The 22025-nt window shown below is 40.7% G+C and overlaps 1 protein-coding gene across 1 annotated transcript in view; it reads left to right on the top strand.

The window, feature by feature from the left end:
* Window positions 1-22025, top strand: part of ryr3 (ryanodine receptor 3) — a gene marked incomplete at its 5' end in the record, with an annotated part of 83927 nt that overhangs the window by 6668 nt on the left and 55234 nt on the right. Inside the window, 16 exon segments of the mRNA XM_079572619.1 lie at window positions 5073-5192; window positions 7142-7246; window positions 8397-8417; window positions 10633-10707; window positions 10781-10859; window positions 11643-11755; window positions 12352-12451; window positions 12550-12643; window positions 12753-12827; window positions 18034-18190; window positions 18398-18562; window positions 18974-19095; window positions 19174-19351; window positions 20066-20201; window positions 21399-21494; window positions 21573-21691. Of these exon segments, the coding sequence (XP_079428745.1) occupies window positions 5073-5192; window positions 7142-7246; window positions 8397-8417; window positions 10633-10707; window positions 10781-10859; window positions 11643-11755; window positions 12352-12451; window positions 12550-12643; window positions 12753-12827; window positions 18034-18190; window positions 18398-18562; window positions 18974-19095; window positions 19174-19351; window positions 20066-20201; window positions 21399-21494; window positions 21573-21691 (1755 nt within the window).

The following is a 22025-nucleotide window of genomic DNA, read 5'->3' as shown; positions in this document are numbered from 1 at the left end:
CGCTTCTGAGTCAAAAGGCTGTAGGATTCAGCATTTATCACAGACTCTGAGACTCCGGGGCACAGAAGTAATGCCTCTTGTGATGACTAGTGTAATGCAGTTTTTATGTATAGGATAATTTGTGAAGCAAAGAATATCATTTATCATACCACTTTATTCTGTAGCTTATTTTCAGACTAAAGGAGGATTCACTTCTTTACTCTTTCACTCCTTTAGGTGCATTGAGTTGCCATGTGTGTGAAATGCGTGGTGTAAATAAACTTGCCTTGCCTTCAAACGCACTGTTGCTGTTTTGGCGCACTGTCGCACTGTCGCCAAAACAGCGACAGTGCTGTTTTGGCGACAGTGCGACGCACTATCGCTGTTTTGGCGGGCAGGGCAATTATTTGTCTGCTCAGGTCTCCTCTGCTCCCGTATCCCCTGCTAAGGGCAACATCTACACTGAAGCAACTTGAACCCCAGACCAAGCCCGATAGCTGCACAGTGTCCATGCGCATAATGATTGTCGCAAACGTTTAGTTGTAAATTGTAAACAAAATGGCTCGGTCCTCGTTCAAGCACTGTGTGGTGGTCGTCTCTGACGAGTGGATTGTATTCTCAGAGAGTCCCGTCGCCATTTTATTTACGTTTATGTACGTATAATTACGTTTTATCAGGGCCACAACGTCATAGTCTTCTCTATTATGGGACACACTGATCATTTGGGCATGTTTGAAAATGTGTTCTTTAAATCTCTTTTGTTGGACGGACATTACAAATTAATCTGGCTATATGTTGTATGTATGTTTAGAATGTTACATGTTGCAGGTACACTTACATGTACATAGAATAATATACTATCAAATAAATGAATGAATAAGTAAATTATAACAGTGGCGACAGTGGCGCAGATGGTAGAGCGGGTCGTCTCATGATCGGAAGGTCGGGGGTTCGTTGTGTCCTTGGGCAAGACACTTCACCCACATTGCCCCCAGTGTCTGCGTACATTGGTGTATGTATGAATGGGTAAGTGGATCCTTTGTGTAAAGCCCTTTGAGTGCCTAATGTAGTTGGAAAAGCGCTATATAAGTTGAGACCATTTTATAAGGTGGAGAAACCTGATACATGGCTTTTTGTGCTAATGGATTTTTGCTCTTCATGGACAGGTTCTGTCCGTCATGTGGTTCTGAACGATGCAAGACTTTTGTGTGTAGTTCACATTTATGAGGATGTGCTCACCTCAACACTTCTGTCTGGGATTTTGTGCCTCATATAAATCTTGCCTTTGCTCTGTGAGCAGATTCAGCAGCGGTAGTGAATGGAGTGTCAGTGATGCAGCATAGATGAAGAAGAGGCTTATGTATTAGCCTCAGGTAAATGTCTCTGCCCCCCCTCCCATTCTCTCTGTTCACTAAGAGGATGCCTCCCCCTGACCAGACACCTCCCATTTCCCTGTCCTGCTGTGGAGGTGGGCAGCACAGCCTTGAGCACACTAGGAAGCTTCCATTCTCTGAAGCTCAGATAAAGCAATATACATGCAAAGTATGCCCAGAAAATCCCATTTGTTGTAAGAACACCTTATAAATCTTGAAAGCAGTGATCCATAGCAGAGCCTTGCGGAGCAAAACTTGCTTGACTAAGTTTTTTCATTTTGCTTTAAGGCCACACAGATGTGCGATCAGACAAAGGAAACACAATCTTGTCGATGTTACACAATAGTTTAGTTTCTATGTAAGTTTTGGACATATTCACCTTTGCAAGTAAAGCTGAGTGCGTTTGCACAAGTATTCGAAATGCCTGCTGCAAAGGCATAGTGCTGCACAATATGTAGCCGAGTACAATGCTGTATTTCTTCTGTGCATTAAGTCTGTGCAGGGACCCAGCATGACTGCAGGCATGGTGTATGACAGGACACCCTGGGCCTAGCCTCTGGAGCGGTCTGTCAACATAAAATACGGCAGCTGTGGAGTTCAGCTCATTAGCTGTTTGTCACTCCCTGCTCCCTCTGTGTTCTGCCGGCTTTGTTGTTTTGTTCTGCCTCTCCAGCCACAACAAGAAATCAATCTTCATCTATTGGAGAAACATTTACGTTCTTGATGCGTCTTTTAGTCCTGATATGGACTTTTTCCAAACTCCTGTTGAAGTTTTGTAATATGCTTCTCAAAACATGAAGCTCCACCTGTACTTAGCACCAGACTGACATTTATGAGCAACACGACTCCTGCGGTCACAGCCGCTTAGACCCACTACACACCACCACAGTGTGAACAAGGAGACAAACACTCCGGAATCTTCTCCACGTTGCTGTCCTACCTACGGCACCTCTACCTTGCGCTCCCCTGCTGGCTCCTCTGTTGATGTCCAGTGAGCATGTGCAGAGCGCGCTTGTCAAAATAGCAGCGCTGAGGGATTGAACAGATTCACCTTTTCTCAAGTTCACATTGGTGGCAGCAGCGGCCGGGCTGTGGGAGTAGATTTGGCTCAGGGGGGCGCTGGGATATCTCGGGTTTCAGTTGTGGGTGCATCTCGCTCCTCAATGCTCTGCCACCTGTCGCCGTCTGTTTATCATGAGGGGACGGCTACGCGAGGTAAAACGGGGAGGGAAATGACTTAAATCAAACATTTTCATGCTATGGATGGAGTGAAGGGCTGGGGGTGAACGTTTGTGTGGGGTTCTTTTAAAAACATCCAACCTTGTTGTTTGGATCTCTACAAATTATGCTTTGAAATTGTTGTAATAGTTTATCCATCGTTTTCTCAAAGGATCTAGAGCAATTATATTGTTCATCTATAAGCAATCCCAGTATTTGTCAAAAAAGCCACAAAAGGGTTCCGCCCCAAGTCCCAACCCTGCGTCACCTCTTGCCCTATACATAGTTGCGGTGGTGCCTTTAGCACTCTAACAGATGTCCTGCTGCTGCCATGATATCACTTTGCCTTAGATTCACCACATTCTCTGGCCCCGGATCAGGTCAGGGACGCACAGGCCGATCGAAACGCTGATAGGAAGCTAGTAGTTGACACATAGTAGTCACACTTGTGAAAACGGCTGATCATACGCTTCCAATTTTAATGAGATCACACAGATATGTAATATGTAATCACAGATGACCTGAAAGTCCACTCATATCACCACATGACTTTGTTTATTTTAGAAGGAAGTTGGCCCCAATTAAAATACTTCTTGCTCAGACGTCTCAGTATGTTTGTTGATAATTTGCACTTTTTAGACATTCACTTGACCTGACAAGGCAAGGTTTATACTCATTTGGGCGTGCCGGAGTGGATCTAAATTAGGGGTTTGTGATATTGACTTGGAAAAGTACAAAAATGCAGACACATGTAGTATATTTTATTGTTGTATTTTAGCAGCAGCTTTCTGTTGATTTCTTGACATTGGAAATATTGTCAATATTGCAAAATTACATATCCTCAAAACAGCTATTTTAATAATTTCTATTTTCGATCCACAGGGGAAGAATGTAATGCTTCAATTGCGCTGAATATGGTTTGACTGCTGTCTCACAAGGTTATGTCAGGACAACATAACCTTTGCTCAACATGTTCTATGTATTACAACATGTTTGTAGATTTCTAAACTACAGTGTTAGCAAGTATTGTACATAAGACCGCGTGGATGGCACATTTTTTCCAATGCAATGCATATTGTCCGACAGCTTTTGCTAACAGCGTCTTTTGAAGCCCTGGTACATATATGTCCTCCGCTGCGTTGTTTTGTGTAACTCAGTGTTAACAAAGTGTCTAAGTCAAGGCCTGCTGCTGAAGGTACATTGTGTTGAAATGTGTCACCTGGTATCCAAATAGCACAGCACCGATAACGAACTGCTACCAATTAAAGCCGCTTAAAGCCAGGCCGCATCAGAGCAACACAAATATAGTTTCAGTCGTGGTGCCAGGTCCCACCGCTGCCCCGCAGAATCCAAGCCAGCTCCATCGAAACCACTGTTTTTATTTGGTTTAAGAGGTGGGAAGTCTCTGCTCCAAACTGACTTCCTGCTCCCACTGCGGTCCGAAAGTTCATGCTGGCCAGGCTTGGATGGACAAAATGAGTGTGGAATGGATAGAAAAAGTGCATTTATAGGAATGGCCTGAAGATTGGAAACACTGTTTATGCTACATCTTTCTTTGTGTCTTTTTTACTTCATTTTGAGAGCGAGCAGGACATTGTAGCAGTTCTTTAGTGCGGTATTGAATATTACAGTATGCCAAATTTAACAGTTTGGCAAAGTGGCTGCTGCAAAAAACTGTGGAACAAAGGTGCAGTACAAGGAGTGAAAAGAAAGAAATGTGGACCTCAGTTGCTTTGGAATGCACCAGGGCTGCATGGTCTTGCAAAATAATGTAACTATTTTCAATTTCTGTTGTAAAATGCAGAGTTGACAGTGCACATTTTTCACCAGATCTTCGAGCTTTTAACGTTTGAGTGAAGGCTGAAAAATCTATTGTTAAACTAATACTAGAGATCTAAACTAAATCATATTTACATCGTTCATTCATTTTTACGTTCTATTCTTGTGGAAAGTTGATTACTGCTCCAAGCCATTTCCGAGTAAACAGGAGGACGACGCAATGGCATTAATTAAACACAGCTTGCCAATGATGCTGTATGTTTGTTCCATTATAGACAATGCAGTGATTTAAAATATGTTTGCTGAATGCTGGAATTAAAGGTGGCGATCTTTGGTCTCACCTCCTGAGTAACTGGACACTGTATCTATATGTTTTGTTTTAATGCTGCTGTGAAGGCGGTGAGAACCATAGCAACCCTCAGCCGAGCCCGTGTGGGACGTGAGCTGGCACACACACATGGTCACACGCGCTCAGACGCAAGCACTAGAAGGGAAAAAAAATCAATATCTCTGGATCTGAGTGAGTGTAGCTATGTAGTGCTGTACCCACAACACCACACTCTGACATGTCCTGACTTTTCCTGATGGCTATATTTAACGTTCTGCTGAGTATTGTGAATGAAAGGATTGATTTGCACAAAATAGCGATGGTTTCTTCACGGGGGCATAATGCTGCTGTGACTGGGTGCTGATCGCTGCTGTTTGTTTGCTGTTTGTGCGCAGGATGATGAGGTGGTGCTCCAGAGTGTGGCCACCATCCAGAAGGAGCACCGGAAGTTCTGCCTGGCCGTGGAGGGCCTGGGCAACCGGCTCTGCTACCTCGAGTCCACCTCAGACGCGAAGGTAAGCACAGTTATCTCAGGACAAAGGTTTTCTGTGTGTCAGAGCATCCACACATCCATTCATCAACCTTTTCATCTTTGTAAGAGCCTCCGTTTTTAAGGCCTTTTGAAAAGTCTGCTGACAGGGTAATGTTGTGTTCATGCTGAGGAAGTGTCTTTTACTGCACAATATCAAAGTTGTGAAAAGTAATCAAGGAAGTGCAGCTCACTTAAGTTTATGAAGCTCGCCCAGGTATAAATTCTCTATACTTTATTTGGTGTTAGCAAACACTTCTTTTCTGATGAGTCATTTTTTCCTAATTAGTAATAAGTTATAGTGTGCTGAGAAGCTGAGTGTTGAACTATGAAATATGTTCTAATTAAAATAATGTTAGGGCGGATAATGCATGGAGCGGTGCAGCAGGCCTGGACATGTTCTTGGCTTCTTCCTGATGTGAGTGTAAATCAAAGAGACACTAAAAACCAGACGCTTCATTCCATCGTGTCCATCTGCTTTGGTAAAGTGCACACACTTTGCTATTGAGTTAATTAGATAAGGACCATCTCCAAATGAAGGCCAGCGGCGCTCCAAGTTTAGTCTCCTCCCAATTGGTCTCCCAAAGGACTGTTTATAGAAATGATGCATCGGATGAAGCACACACTTCTCCTGAGCTTTGTTTCCAAATTGGACAAACATCTACAGTAGTGATGACGACTTCGGTGTCAGACTTCCTTTTATTTTTTGTTGACCCTCAAAAACATCTGGATAATCATTGTTGGGTTTTACTGCGATCAGTATGGATTGGTATTGTATTTGCAGCATTCACGGTGCATTTAAGGTGCACAGTGTAATTAAACCCAGTTATTATCATGTGTTTTAAGCTGGTCAGACCTAGCTTTACAGTCCGTGATGTGGCAGGGTGATAAACATGTGATCACAGCCTCTTTTCACGAGCTGTGCATTTCAAGCTGCGGCCGAATGAAGAGAGTTATTAAGTGATAAGACCTGACAAACCTGACGGCTTATCTCCCACTACCTGTTATGTTTGTGCAATGAACACTGAATCGGGTAGTCGCACCTCTATTTTCATCTGGTGCTTTCAAACACAAAACTGATCTTCATCCAAAGGAACTTGAGCGTCACGTGGTAGCCTGGCGGTTACAAATTAGTTCAGATTTTGAACTAGAGCAAAGTTAGAGTCGGGGAGATAATGAGTGACATCGTGAGGTCTTGTCTCAGTAGTGAACCTCGCTGACCAGTGTGATCGCCGAAGTTTCCAGGATGTCCCCTGTTCTGTGCAGCCCAGAGACTCTTTACGTGTTTAGTTTCAGTGGAGGCTCTGCTCATTATCACCACAGCCTGCCCTATGCTCACATTTCTCTCTTCATTGCTGGGGTCAGGGGTCAGCCGTTTGTGTTACAGAGTCCTGCAGCCAATACTTAATCATTCCACTACACCAGCGACGTGGAATAATCCAATCGAGAGCTAGTTAAGAGGCTTTTCTGTTGGTAATTGTGGAAAGAAGAAACCTGCACATGATGATTATGATGCCTTGTTCTGTTTTACTGCAGACAGCGTGGATAATTTACTATTAGTAACACTTCCAGTGGGCATTATTAGAGAAAGCATTCATATAATTCCATCAATGAGTTCTCAGTAAATATCTACAGTGAGTGTAATTATGGGCTGTACAGGTAAATGTGTATAGAATCGGGCCGTCCACAGGCAATCCTCCTGTTCATTGTTTGGACTCTGGAGGAATTAAATAGAAACAATTTCATCTTAAATGGGACTTGAGTGGAAAGTATTTATATATTAATAAATAAAACTAAATCAGAAACCAGCTCATTAACACTTAGTACTTTTATATTTTTATTTCAAAACTGTATTATGTAATGTTTATTGTTTATTGTAATTTCTGAAGACTAAAGCTAATACACTGTACTTTTCTTCCTCTTTTCTGGCTGCAGCATGTTCCTCCTGACATGTGCATCTGTAACTTTGTGCTGGAGCAGGCTCTGTCAGTGCGGGCTCTGCAGGAGATGCTGGCCAACACTGGGCAGAGCAGTGAAGGGGTGAGTATGGATTTCCATTCTTTCGTCCAAAGCCTTCAGATTATCTTCAGAAGTTCTTTTGTCTTACATGAATGATGACCAGAAAGGTATATGAAGATTTGAAGAAGAGTGAGGATTTGTTTCAGTGCACATGTCTCTGTATGAGTTGAATAGATAAGTGTAAGACTAACTATTCTCTGATCCAGGAAATGTATTCTTCTAAATAGGAGCCGGTCCATTTTGGAGAGGACATTTATTCTGTTTTGTAAAAGAGAGGAGACACTCAGATAAGGAGAGTGTCTGGGGACAGGAGCAGAGGCACAATGATCTGGGGGTGCACTCTTTGTTGCACTCTGTTCTTTTTTGATCAGTGCCTCTGTGAGCTCCACATTCTTTTTAATGTCTGACGGCTTAACTCTTTATAGTCATAGTGGAGGCAGGCAATAATGCACGGTTCTCAATCAGCCATTTCCATTCGCATTATCTATCATTTCACCAGCAATCAGTACTGTTTTCAAGGGCATCTTGCCATCACAGGTCCTGTATTTTAGGGATCAATTTTTTTTTTTTTAACCACCTAAAATAAAGAGAACAAAAAACAAAGAGAAAACATTGCTTTCCTTTTCTAAAATCTTTCTGCAGACACACAAGCCGTCACTTTCAAAACACAGTGGCATTCTCTCTCTATTCTGTGTGAAAACTCTGGTGTGTGCATTTGAATATTGCATATTATTGTACACAGAGCTCTACTGTCCTAAAGGAACAGAGATGAGAATATCCATTACAGCATGAATGTTGCAGTGCACTTACTCCACATTGGGAAGCACAGGCGTGAGTGCTTCAGTTCAAACAACAGTACAGAGTACAGATGTGATCCTGGCTGTGTGCACTTAATGCATCACACAGTGTGGCCCTCTGCTGCAGGTCAGCTCTGCATTGTTATTAGGCAGCAGATTTGTATTGTAGTCAACAAAGCAGCATTGTTGTCCCGCCTTGTTTGGCAGCACAACACTCTGCTGGCTAGAATGCAACTCTGATACAAAGCTAATAAATCATCGTCCTCTCTTCCTGAGGAAAGGCCCATTCCTCTCCATCGCAACTCTCACATTGTGTAATTGATGCAGCACTTCCAAATAACACATTCTTTTCATTTGTATCTGTGTGTTACTAGAGTGCAGACCATGAAAAATGGGTAGGTCCATTTGCTGGCTCAGTGCCTCGTCCGCCTGCATGACCATGTATCTGAATGATTAACAGTCCTGATGAAAATTCCCCTGCTTTCTCATGCCTATTACTTGATTGTCATTAAGATCACCAGTCATGTATACTATACTAAATGATACATTCAAAAAGCAGAAAATGTCAGCATGGACAGCACTGATACTGAGCAACCTCTGAATTCAGTACAGCAATAAATGTAACAGCGTGCTTGTCCAAATGCATTAATTTTTGCAGATAAAGTTCTCACCATGCCATCACTCACTGCTCCGGAGACAATCAATTTCCTGTGACAGGGTCCTAAATTGTAACTTGTGACAATCCTGAAATAGACATTGGTGCTGTCGCCTTGTGCACATAAGTCAAATGAAGCCTGGCTCTTATAGTGTCACCCACGTTTTAAAGATGTTCCTCTCTTTGTTCTGCGCGTGCAACTGTTTTCTCTGGGTTTGGTTTCACATTTCATTTGATGATTTTGAATGTTCTGAAATCTTTTGGGATTTCAGTGTGTTTCTTTCCAACCTTTTACTTTCCTCCAGATTTTGTGCCAGTTGTTTTTAATCACACTTGTATTTGCATAACATTGTATTGCTGCAATGTTGGAAGCATTCAGTTATAACTTATGTCAATATTCGGATGCTTTCACATCACTTCTCCTGGAAACGCCTGCTAAATGAGAATGTTGCACTTTAGAATATAATTCTGTTGTCCCCAGAGGTAGAAATGTATCTTTTACTCACCAATACCATAAAAAAGCAAGGGCAACGTAAAGCAGCCGATGTTCAGTTGCCAGAGTCACCTCTTGTTGAACTGTCTGCTCCGGTTATTACTAGCTTATGTTATGGGAATGCTTTCTACTTGAGTCAAACCACAGTCAGCAGTGTGTAATATTATCAAGTGTTGGTAATAATAATCTACCACAGACTGACAGGCAGGTTCTGAACAGACAATGCAGCTGAGCCAGGAGTCCAAGCCGAAGTGTCATCATGGATATAACTTACATTGTGAGTTCATGTAAATAAAATTGAACAAAAGTGGAGTTCCTTGTCCCTTGTTGAGGGGAAGGGCACGGGGCAAAGAAAAGGTCACACTTCTTGGCAGTGATGTGTCAGCATGAGCTTCGGACTGAAATACCAGGCTGACCACTTCACACAGCTGTTGCAGAATACTCTTCCCATTTGTCTTTTTGATCAAACCCTCCATTTCCTTTTTGGTCAGTCATCAATTAGACACAAGTAGTCAGAAGTAAAATGTAATCCTCCCTCAAAGCAACAGGATTAAGGAAAGTCAGAATGTCAGAAAGTCTTTGCTCTACTACCGTTATATATCAATCTTACAGGTTCATCTTCTCCAAAGATAATAGGGCACTAGTTTGAAAAGATCCACAACAGTTTATTATTTTATATTTGTGGAGCTGATCAAAGTTATCAACTTGACCGGGTTGTTTGAGTTGATGATGTTTTGACACTTTTCTCAGGGATTTCTTCTCGCTCATCGATGATGATAAGCAAAGACTCCTGAGAAAACAACCCAGTCCAGGTGATTTTGAAAATCAACATACCATGATATAAAACATCCTGGATGACTGAGAGCTTTCACAAACATCTTCTTTATTTCAACTTGTTCCAGTTTTCCTTTCCTGTGGATCAACTCCATAACTAGAGAGATCTTTAACAGCTGATTTTCAAAGTATAGTTCATACCTGGCTGTAGTTTCAGACTGTACTATTTGAATGGTATGGCATCATGTGACAGCAACCTGCTGCTTGTACAAAAAGTCCAGTGGTCCAATCTTTACTCTTATGTTCTGTGGAAGGCAGTACTTACAAGACAATATCTATTCTTTTTTTTGCTGCCATAGAAGTTGATCAAAAGGGTAAGGATGCGTCTTGAAATTCAAGTCAAACATCTTTTCCTTTCCATTAAAATGTCATCTTGTTATTCTTGTTTGTGTTGCTGTTTGATTGATTTGAAAGTGAAAAATGTGTCCTGTCATTTATTTGCTTGCATTGTGTCTGAAAGAAGATTTGTTTTCCTTGTTAAGTCAAGGGATGCTGTATTACTGCTTTGTCTGACAAGTAACTGGTATTTTACTCACTGAAAGGTTCGATAAACATAATGATCCTCAACATGTCCACTCATAATTTGACTCTTTGATGTTGTAAATGAGCTCTCTTTTGTTTCTCCCAGGCGGGACAAGGGGGTGGTCACCGGACCCTCCTTTATGGTCATGCAATCCTCCTACGTCACTCCTTTAGTGGAATGGTAAGTACTAAGGCATAGCGTTTATTAGTACAAATTTCACCAAAAATTAACTAACATTTTGTATTTAAACCAGTACCTGACATGTTTGAAGACATCGCGGTCGTTGACAGACAAACTGTCGTTCGATGTGGGGCTACAAGAAGACTCCATAGGTACAGTGCAGTTCACTATACTGCCCTGAAGGACTGATTTCCAATGATTGGTATTGGATTAGTAACTTATGCACCATCCACTTTGCAAGAAAATTTCTGTGTGGAGTTTGCATGTTCTAAGAAACAAGAAAAAAGGCCTGCACAGCTTACTCCCAAGCATAAAACATGTATTTATTGCTTACACCTAGGTAATATTTCGGGCGTCTTGGCCCTTCATCAGTCAACATGTGCCACGGATGCACCTGTATTTGTGTGGACTGATTGGCTTGCCATGTGACAATTGCAGGCCAGTCAAAATAAAGGGATTTTTTTTTTACAAAATGCATTGACAAAAAGTGTCTGATACAGAGTATTTAATTTACATAAATAACATACAAAGACTGTGTGTCTCTATGCAAGTTGCAGTAAATACACATTAACATAGAGTGGATAGAAATACAGACATCAGGAGTTTGCATGTTCTCCCTGTGTCTGTAGGTTTTCTCTGGGTATTCCGGTTTCCCCTAGCATTAAAAACATGTTCAATAGATTCCGACTGCCCACTGCTCCTACCGGTTGTCCCAGTGAAGGATGGGTCAAATGCAGAGAATGAACTCCCCTTTGGGGATCAATAAGTATACCTTATTGTATTTTTTTCTAGTTGTGTAACATTAATGCAGTTTATTTTATTTGAGGCTCTAAGATGAAAATAAGTTGTGGCTTCAAATACTTAAAAAAATACATATGCTGTGCTGAATGAGCTGATTATTTGAGAAAGACTTGAATTTGTCTGAATGTGCCCAGGGGAGTCTTGCTGGTGGACCATTCACCCTGCGTCCAAGCAGAGGTCTGAAGGAGAGAAGGTCCGGATTGGAGACGACCTGATTCTCGTCAGCGTCTCCACAGAGAGATATCTGGTGGGTCAAGGCCAACTGCTCCTGAGGCTTTTTTTAAACTTAGCTTCTTGTTCACAGTTTTTTTATTTTGAGATGGTGCTTTTTGTTTACATTATTAACTTTCAGACTGCTGTATTTGTCTAGTTCAAATCCCATTTGCATCACATTGCCAGACTTGTTTTGATTCACTGTCATCTCCAGAAGCACTTTATAAAGTTTAATGGCCCTTGGGGAACTTGGATACCTATCTCAGTCCCCCAAACATACAAGTGACAAGGCAATTGAGGATAAAACTTCCAAGGCCGTATCTGTAATGGAAATCCGATTACCAGTGCCGCTGTCGTATTTTTTCTTCTTCACCGTTCCTTGATAAAGCACCACTCTGTCTGACGTATAGCTAATGCTCTGTCTCATACGCACAGCTCTGTACCTGCGCTCAAATAAACTAGCTCAGTAAACAAACAGGTTAGGGAAATTTTTAGAGGGATTGTTAACAATAGTGAGACAAACCCAGGTGGTACTATGGAAAAGGTGATATAAAAGGATTGTTCATGTATGTATTTTATTACTTTTATTAGAATCATTTACTTACTGAAAACGGTACATCCTCTTTTCAGCACCTCTCTGCTTCAAATGGGAACTTCCAGGTAGATGCCTCTTTCATGCAGACTCTTTGGAATGTCCAGCCGACTTGTTCTTCAAGCAACGTGGCTGCAGGTACATTTCACTCTCAGGCATGGCGACAAATTACGCTATGGCTCTTTCATCACTCCATGATACAAGTGTATTATCTTTAATGACTTGCTTTTTTGAAGGGTATTTGATTGGTGGCCATGTTATGCGACTTTGTCATGGACACGATGAAAGTTTGACCATCCCAGGAGCAGATAAGAGTGAAGAAGAGCAAAGGTAATCTATACTTTTTAAGCATTATTTGCTTTAACTTTTTTTTTTGTGTGTATTTTTTTTAAGAAATGAAGATTTTTAAATCTGACATTACTAATTGTATTGTTTTCAGAATAGTGAACTATGAGGCAGGAAAAGGAGGATCCAGGGCCCGATCGCTGTGGAGACTGGAGCCTTTGAGGATCAGGTGAAGTCACAGTGTTGTGCACTTAGTGATGTACAGGTAATTTTGAGGGGCAGATGCTCAACCGAGATAAAAGGGCACTTCTTGACACCCTACAAACAGCAACATCAACAAAAATGTTATATATTTAGTGTAACTAATAATCAACACAGACAGGGACAGATTTTGTAAATAATTTAATATCATATATAGGGATGGGCCAAAATGCAATTGCCATGAGATTTCTTGTCATGGTGTAAAAGAATCTTGTGATTTAGTATTATGGATTGACTGCGGAATTCTTCCGCAGTCAATTATTGGTTTTCATGTTCTTTATTATTATTCCTCTTCCATCTTTTTCCTGATTTTCTGCAGCTTTCAGCACCTTCATGCTTTGTGCAATTTATGCAAGTTATGCATCAAAATGTTCCACATGTTGAGGAGAATGGTGCTGCCGCAAATCCATGCTTTTCTGCATTTTTTTCTGCATTTTATGCAATTTCTGCACTTTGTGCATGTTCAGCTTATGCAACTTTTGGGTTTTGAGAAAAAATTGGCCTTCTGCAGATTTCCAGTTTTTTTATACGAGAGTTTGAAATTTTTGCATTGGTGTGTATGGGGGAATCCAGCCAATGGGGAGACTCCAGGCCTTTCAGCCATTTGTGCAGCTTCTGCCAATCAAGCACTGAGGCCATTTCAACAGTTTGACCAGTTTATGGAATATAAAAGTTTATGCAATATTAAAGGAGCTATATCATGCTATTTTAGCCATTCCAAAGTTAAGTATAGGCATGTATATGATATATTGTACCTCTACCATTATGGAGCACTCATTTTTGTGATAAATATAAGTGTTTTCTGGAGGTATTTTTCGAACCCGGAAGACACAACGCTTCGATTCAGTTAACTCCGCCCCCTCTCTCTGCTCATACAACTTTACCGTAATATAAATAAACAGCAATAAGTGAAGTTACTTCACGATGCAGTTATACGGAGTTGACATCTGCAACACAGCTTCATAAATGGCTAACACACAAGCTAATATGCTAACACACAAGCTAACCCGCGTTTGGATTGACTCACCACTCTGGTCCATCGCTGTTTACATTGTGGGACTCGCGTTGGTTATAAAAGTTAATCCACTTTGATTCTGGTGAAGGTTCACCAAACATCCATCAGAGACAGTCACAGAAAAACAATATTTTGGTGATAGTCGCTGAATCCCGGAGAAAAAAACAACTTAGATTGGCCTCTTCTTGAAAAAAGTTGAACAAACTCCTCGTCCTCGTAGCCAAACGCGCTTCTTTTTCTCCGTGACATCGTTAGTTAAGAAAAAAGAACATGTGTGTCCAGAGTAGGTAACAAGCTCCATCTTCAGCTGCAGCGCAAACATGACTGATCTGTTCAGACGCTCAGGGGATGTTTGTTTGTTTGTTTTGGCCCCAGCTGACCTGGAAGCACCTCGGGCACATCCTTTTTTTTTTTTTTTTTTTTCTTTTTCTTTTTTTTTCTCTTTGTTTCTCTCTTACGACAGAAATAATTAAAAAGCTGTTTTACAAATTAAAATCAGGCCGTAAGCATAGAATTAAGACACAACATTACAGACGCTGAGCACTTCCGTTCCGCTGTTACGACACAACTGAACACTCAGTCGTTCACCAGGAGAGAGAGTGGCACAGTGGCACAGATGGTAGAGTGGGTCGTCTCATGATTGGAAGATCGGGGGTTCGAATCCCACCTCCTAAAAGTGCACATTGTCGTTGTGTCCTTGGGCAAGACACTTCACCCACATTGCCCCCAGTTTCTGCGTACATTGGTGTATGAATGAGAGTATGAATGGGTGAGTGGATCCTTGCTGTAAAGCGCTTTGAGTGCTTAATGTTGGTGGAAAAGCGCTATATAAGTTGAGACCATTTACCAATATTAATAATTTATGCAAATTAACCACTTTATGGGATTTAACCAGTTTATGCATTTTAAACCGTTTATGCAACTTAAGAGTTTATGCCATTTAGGATTTATGAATTTTAAAGAGTTTATGCAACTTACATAATGTATGCAAATTAACCCATTCATGCATTTTTCCACTTTATGCAGTTTATTCACCTTATTTCGGAGCCTCGCGTGGGCGCCGCCATGAATTGTGCCCGCCCCTTTTCTCCTACGTGTTAACATGGGGCCGGAGAAGTCCACATAAAATCAGTCACTACACGAAAACAAAGCCGTTTTTCGGCCGCGCTGAGAAACGCTAAAGTGTTGACATGTCGGTGCAAATGAACATTGGCCATTTTACACAAATCAATCGACTAAACATCAGATTTATTTATTTATGAACATTTTATTAGAGGATCAGCCCCAAGAGATGAATCATCTCGTTTTCATTGGGGTCCTCAAAATGTCCAAGAAAAAAAGAACAGAAAACAGCAGAGTAGATGCAATCAAATCAAACAAACTGATAACAGTAATAATAATACAATAAAAACTAAATAATAATAATAAACAAAATCTTAACGCACACACACACACACACACTCACACACACACACTCGCTCTCATATTTCACCTCCCCACCTATTATCGAAGGAGTACAGTGGTTCCCAAACTGTGTTGTTTATGGTAAATGGCCACAACTTATACAGCATATGAGCGGAGAATATTTTCCCTCGTTCTCCGTTAAAACGGGCTTCGCGCTCGACTGGAAGTGTCTGGACAACGGAAGTGCCGAGACAACGCAAAAAGAGGCAAATGTGGGCGGGGCGGAATAAGGTGAATACAGTTTATGCAACATGACATTTTATGCATTTTACCAGTTTATGCAAATTCAATTATGCAAATTAAGCAATTTCTGCAATTTGAACAGTTTATGCAATTTCTGCATTCGCTTCCCGCAATTCCGCAGTCAATCATTTCTAGTTATTATTATTATTATTTTTTTAATAGGCTGCAATTTAGATATTGACCTACTTACTGTAGATTGCTTAAGGGGAATATATAGGCAATAGATATGTAACTGTATGTACTTAATATATTGATTAGCACTTTAAAAAGAAAGATTCATTTGATAAGTTTTCATGTTCAGGCTTTTGGGTCCGTCGCCTCAGTGTTTAAACACATTGTTACTTTCTCTTTCATTTTGAACTAAAACCTTGTTTGTACACGTGAACTCTGCCACGCATGGAAGAAGCAAAACAAAGTGGATGTTTTGCTCACGCCTGCGTGGACAGGGAAGGAGGGGCCGAAAGCACAGCGTGCAGAATATGAAGGGATAATTACTGTGTACAGTGGGCCATTTGAGGAAGAAAGAGAAGAAAGAGGTCTAAGAATCAGTCTCTGTTTAAAGCCTCCTGTGCATCAGTGTTGACACAGACCGAATCTAAGCCTGTCTCCTCCTCCTGAAATCAACTTTTAAGCTTCAAATTCTGTGTAATTATTCAATATTACAATAGGAAATTAAATTTAAGCTGAATGCACCTAGAGCCAAATGTATTAAACTATGCTCACAAATAGAGTCTGCATGATTTTGGTAAATCTTCAATTCCCATCCTTATTAGTTTTTGTTTTATCATGTTACAAAAATACAATACAATTGCTCCATACAAAGGAAGCATAAGAACAAAGTATTATATGCCATTGCAAATTATGTCAAAATCTCGTCTCGTGAGATTTGTATCTCGGCCCACCCCTAATATAAAGTTATTGTGCTAAGTTATCAACAATGTGGCCTGATATTGAACTATAGTCAATAAAGCCCTTCACAATTCTCAGTTCTTATGATTAGCATAAATACAGATGATGTCCAATTTTATTGATGTGTCCATATCAAAAATGGACTATAAAAAGACTATTTTATAGTGTGAAAAACAGCTGATAAAGTTACTGATTTCTTACCGCTGCGCTGACATTGTCCATCCCGACAAGTGGCGCTGTCTGACAGCCTCGTCCTATTGGCTCTTTCGTGTCCATTCCATATAAGCCGTCAGTCGTCTCCTCTTCTGGTTGTCACACCAAATTAGAAAGAGGAGCCCCACAGAAGATAAGCCACCTAAGTTCACCTACGGCTTTCATCCGTCACCGTCATGTCCGCTGCTCTCCCTCTGGGGGCTGTCTGTCATAGTTTGTACACCTGGATGTGCAGCAGATGCACCTATGAAAGTAAAAAAACAACAAAAAAAACAACGCAAAATTAGATAATATTAATAGATAAATATATGAATAAATAAATTGAAAATATGATTCTCTTGGGTTCATAGTCATACTAAGCTTCACAGCTGGAAGGTCTGGCTCACGAGCCGTATGCGGCTCTTGGTCGCTCAGAGTGCGAATCTTTGCCTGATTGGGTACGTTTGATATAATGCGGCTCTTTGCAAAATGAAGCTCGTACTCACACGTAGATTTGCACACTGTATAGTAAGTGGCAATGATCCAATAAATGATCAAGATCAGCTTGTCATCTATACTGACAACATGTCCATCGTCTAACGGAAGCAGCTAACAACTGGGGCGAATCAGAGGAGGGGCCTCAGTGGGCAGGGCCCCAGACACAAACATACTCCAGCACTAAAAAATAAATAATAGTAATGTTGATAAATAAATACGAAAAATACTGTCCCACTCTGAGTAGATAAGCAGAAAATGTGCAGTTTATTTAATATAAATTGAGTAAAACTATAAAGTCTACTATAATTGTTACTGAGCAGCTGGAAATATTACATCTAAAAAAGGCATTACATCTAAAAACCAAAATGCAAGAAACTGCACATTGTATGAAAAATAATTCTTCACCCCAGACCCTCATCTTTACACAGTTCCCATTTTACAATGAATCACCTTTTTGATTACAATGTTTGAACAGTTTTGAAAAACCACAACAACAAAAAAATGGTCATGGCATAAATAATAACAATAATCATATTTGTTTGGCGCCTTACTCAAGGTCACCTTACATCAAGGAAACCTATTAAAAGTACAATGCACAAACATTAGAGAACAATAAACAGGCAGATATAGTATCAATAAAGTTTTTATTATGATGAAATGTAATATGATGCTGACGGCCTGATCATTCTCTGGACATCGTGATCCTTCATAGGATCAAAGATGAAAATTTTGGCTCTTGGTATCTTACTAGCTAGTCACACCTGATCTAGTCTGAGCAGTGTTGTTGCAAATACATTATGTATGAGAAACTGCCTACATTGTCCGGTTGGTAAATGTATGCTTCTTTATGCAGCTGGAGTGGTAGTCATCTCCGTTGGGGGCAGCCTTTCCGACTTCGACATCTCTCCACTGGTTATTACCTGGCCCTGACCGAAGACAAAGGGCTGGTTCTTCAAGACAGAGAGAAGTCGCATACCAAAGCTACTGCTTTCTGCTTCAGACCCTCCAAAGTAAGATTCATCGCTTTGGAGGATTATTGCAACTTCATTCTGTTGTATAAGAGCAGCTGCAACGTCATCATTTTATACAGTTGGTTTTTTTTGTCACTTTGCGTGCTTATTTTTTGAGTGGTGTCTGGAACAATCCAAATTATCACACTGTCCAATTGTGCTGCCCCATTTGTGTCCATGATGTAATCTTTGTGTTTACCCCCTCAGGAAAAGGGTGACATGGGCCCAAAGCGAGACATTGACGGCATGGGTGTACCTGAGATTAAGTATGGAGACTCGATGTGCTTTGTCATGCATGTAGCAACAGGACTGTGGTTGTCCTACCAGGCTCCCGACGCCAAAGCATCCCGCCTCGGTCCCCTGAAAAGACGGGTAACTGAAAATACAGAGGACATGTAAAAAATGAAATAAAAACACATTTAAGTACCAAAAAAATATTTCCTATACATTATGTCTTATGTACAAAATAAGCAAATGCGCATACAATTTGGTTAAGTACATTTTTGTTATACCTTCTGACACATAAAGGTGACAATGAGCAGAGCACAGGGACAGAGCCTGGGGCTTGTGCCACCAGACTCTGTGCTTTGGCACCAAGTCAATGCACCTGACACCTTCAGAGTAATGGCTGCTCATTTTAATTATCTTGTTTCAAGGAACTTTGGTTTAGGCTATTCAAATGTTTGGTTTTAAAATGCTTGTGATTATCAAGGCTCTCCTTTTAAAACTGTCATGCCCTATGGAACACTTTGTACAATTTAGTGATTCTTTTTCTCCCTACAGGCCTGCTTGCACTCTGAGGGCCACACGGACGATGGGCTGATCCTCCAGCGCTGCCAGCACGAGGAGTCTCGAGCTGCACGCATCATCCGCAACACCACCTTCCTCTTCAGCAACTTTATCAAGTAACTTAACCGCGTAGACAATCATCTTTAGTATGTGCTTAACCAACCAACGTCATATTTTCTTTCCAATGGCACTAGAGCCTTAGACAGTATGACTGAGGGGGACTCCCAGGTGGCAGGATACATAGAAGAGGTGCTTCAGACACTCAATGACCTGATTGAGTATTTCAAGCAGCCAGACTCTGAGCTGGAGCACGAAGAGAAACAGACCCTTCTACGTTCACTCATAAAACGTCAAGACCTCTTCAAAGAAGAGGTAAGGCAGCTAATACCACACAAAATTGTTACTATAACTGTACGTAATGTGAAAATATTGTATAGTTTTACAATGTTGAACATGCAAAATGAAGCTCATACTCAAACGTAGATTTGCACACTGTATAGTAAGTGGCAATGATCCAATAAATGATCAAGATCAGCTTGTCATCTATACTGACAACATGTCCACCATCTAACTTAAGCAGCTAACAACTGTAATAGTGATGCGTGGAAGTGTTCTCTGCATCACAAGATGCAAAAAGTTGCTTGTTTTATGAAAATCCACCATATATTTACGCCAAAAACCTGCTGTAAAGATGATGAAATAAGTTGTGACAGAATTCAATGAATGCGCGTACAGCAGCATAGAGTGGCCGCAACTGGCATTTTTTGACCTGCCCCAACCCGGCCCGCGATCGAAGGAGCATTTCACGACTCGACCTGACCTGAACCGGAGCCCCCAGGGTCCGTGATGGAACTTGCAACCCGCACATCAGTAAACTGTAACTTATGGGAAAAATACACACGTTTTCTGACTTAACGTGTCTAATGTGACTTTTTGTAGCCCGTACTCACCAGTATTTGTATTTTCCTGTGTTCATAGTACACCTGCCTTAAACAAGACTAGCAAGTTGCCAGAAATCCCTGCGATTGTACAATCGTAAAGATGGCAAAGTGTACTTTATTTATAAAGGTGCACATCTTTTTCTAGGGTATGCTTGCTCTCTTGGTCAAAGGCATTGACCGAATGAATGTGTACAACAATGCTGCACATTTTGGAGAAATTGCTGGGGAAGAGGCAGGAGCGGCGTGGAAAGAGATTTGCAACCTCCTTTATGAACTTTTGGGTAAGGGTACTGTATAACACACTGCCAATATTCAAAACAAATTTAAAACAAACTGTTGTATATGTCGTAGCAGCTGTCATTGCACCCAACAATAACACATTAACTACTCAGTTACAGTATGTCCAACTAATCACCATTCAGGAACATTTAGGTTGGTCACGAGACACACAGTGTAGAAAACTCAGTCAGCACAAACAGAGTTCAATGGTACAAATGGACAAATCATGTAAAAAAAAAATGTAAATATGGGATGTGTGAGATGACAATGTTTCCACTAACTTCAATTTTCACTGCATGTGCCCTGCTCTTATATAGAGTGAATTCAATGTAGATAAAATAAAATGTACTTACTTACTACACACTAGCAGTATATCCATCGTTGTTGAATTACAAAGAAAATGAACCTTAAATACTTGTAAATGACTGATTAATTTAAGATGACATATTACAACCTCCAGTTCACATTGGAGTTGTTTTGACACATTAGGTGGATTTAGCAGCACACTTGGGGCCATTGACAATCGACAAGGTGGTGAAACATAATGACATCTTTTTACAACTTTGGGGATAACCTTGAAAGGTTTTTCATTTGAAAACTTCCTCTTGTTATACCATCATTATTCAGCCTTTCCCTCCAAAAGACAACACCCTGCCTAAGTTAATCATCACCTTTGCAGCATGTGCTAACTCAGTGCATGTTACAGAACGCCCCCCGTAGTGAGGTCAACTCCAAGGATGCTGAGGCACGATGTACAAAGCGGGCTTTACATGATGAATTGTGCAGGGGCCTTGCTCATTGTGGTCTCTTCCTAATCTCAACAAACTTTTTAAGAGTCACATGATGTGCAGATCATTTTCTGGAACATTCTATTGTTTCAGTGCCATTGTTTCTCTCTATTCCACATTGACATATTGCTCGGCCATGTAGAATTAGCGTTTAATGAAAGGTTCCTAAAAAGCTGAATTAGAGGATATTAGACAGTCATCAGTTCTCCTTTGGCACAAAATGCAGTTAATGAGCACCATCAGTCCACTGTCCCTGAATCCTAATGGTAAGAGATGAGAGCCTAGTGTAACTCTTAAAGCATGCAATAGAACAAGACCTTAGTTAAGTGCAAGAAGAAAGTGTATAGAGGCTTAGCACTAAATCAAGTATCTTCAAATATACATATTAACATTTAATTAAAATGTTCCCAGCTGCTCTAATTCGTGGTAACAGGACCAACTGTGCCCAGTTTTCCAAAAATCTGGACTGGTTGGTCAGCAAACTCGAGAGACTGGAGTCATCTTCAGGTATTTTAGTAGATTAGATTAAACATATTTCATACATTTCACAAGTAACAAAATGCACTTTTTTCTGTACCCTTTTAGGAATCCTTGAAGTCCTCCACTGTATATTGGTGGAAAGCCCAGAAGCTCTGAACATTATTCAAAAAAGCCACATCAAGTCTATCATTTCTCTGCTCTACAAACATGGACGGAACCATAAGGTTGACAGTTATTTATAGTATTTCGACTTCACCTTTATCTGCACCATTAATTACGCTTGGACACAATAACAACAACATAAACCAATGCGTCAGAGATAGATGGAAACAATTTACAAGGGACTTAAATGAAACCTAAAAAGGGCTCTGGGTCATCATCTGATGTGATGTCACTTATGTAAATCTTTGTTATAGCTGTAACTTAAGCCTCCTATCAACTGACCAAGTGTAGTGTTTACATTCTCACTATGTGCTTTACATGCAGTGTTAAACTGGGGCTCCAATATTTACTCTATAAATTCACAAGGCATGAAAGGGCATCCTTGTTAACAACAGC

The sequence above is a fragment of the Gobius niger genome (assembly GCF_951799975.1).
Source record: "Gobius niger genome assembly, chromosome: 15".
NCBI classification, from domain to species: Eukaryota; Metazoa; Chordata; class Actinopteri; order Gobiiformes; family Gobiidae; genus Gobius; species Gobius niger.
Note: the sequence above shows the minus strand (reverse complement) of the source record. Positions and strands in the feature narration are given on the sequence as shown.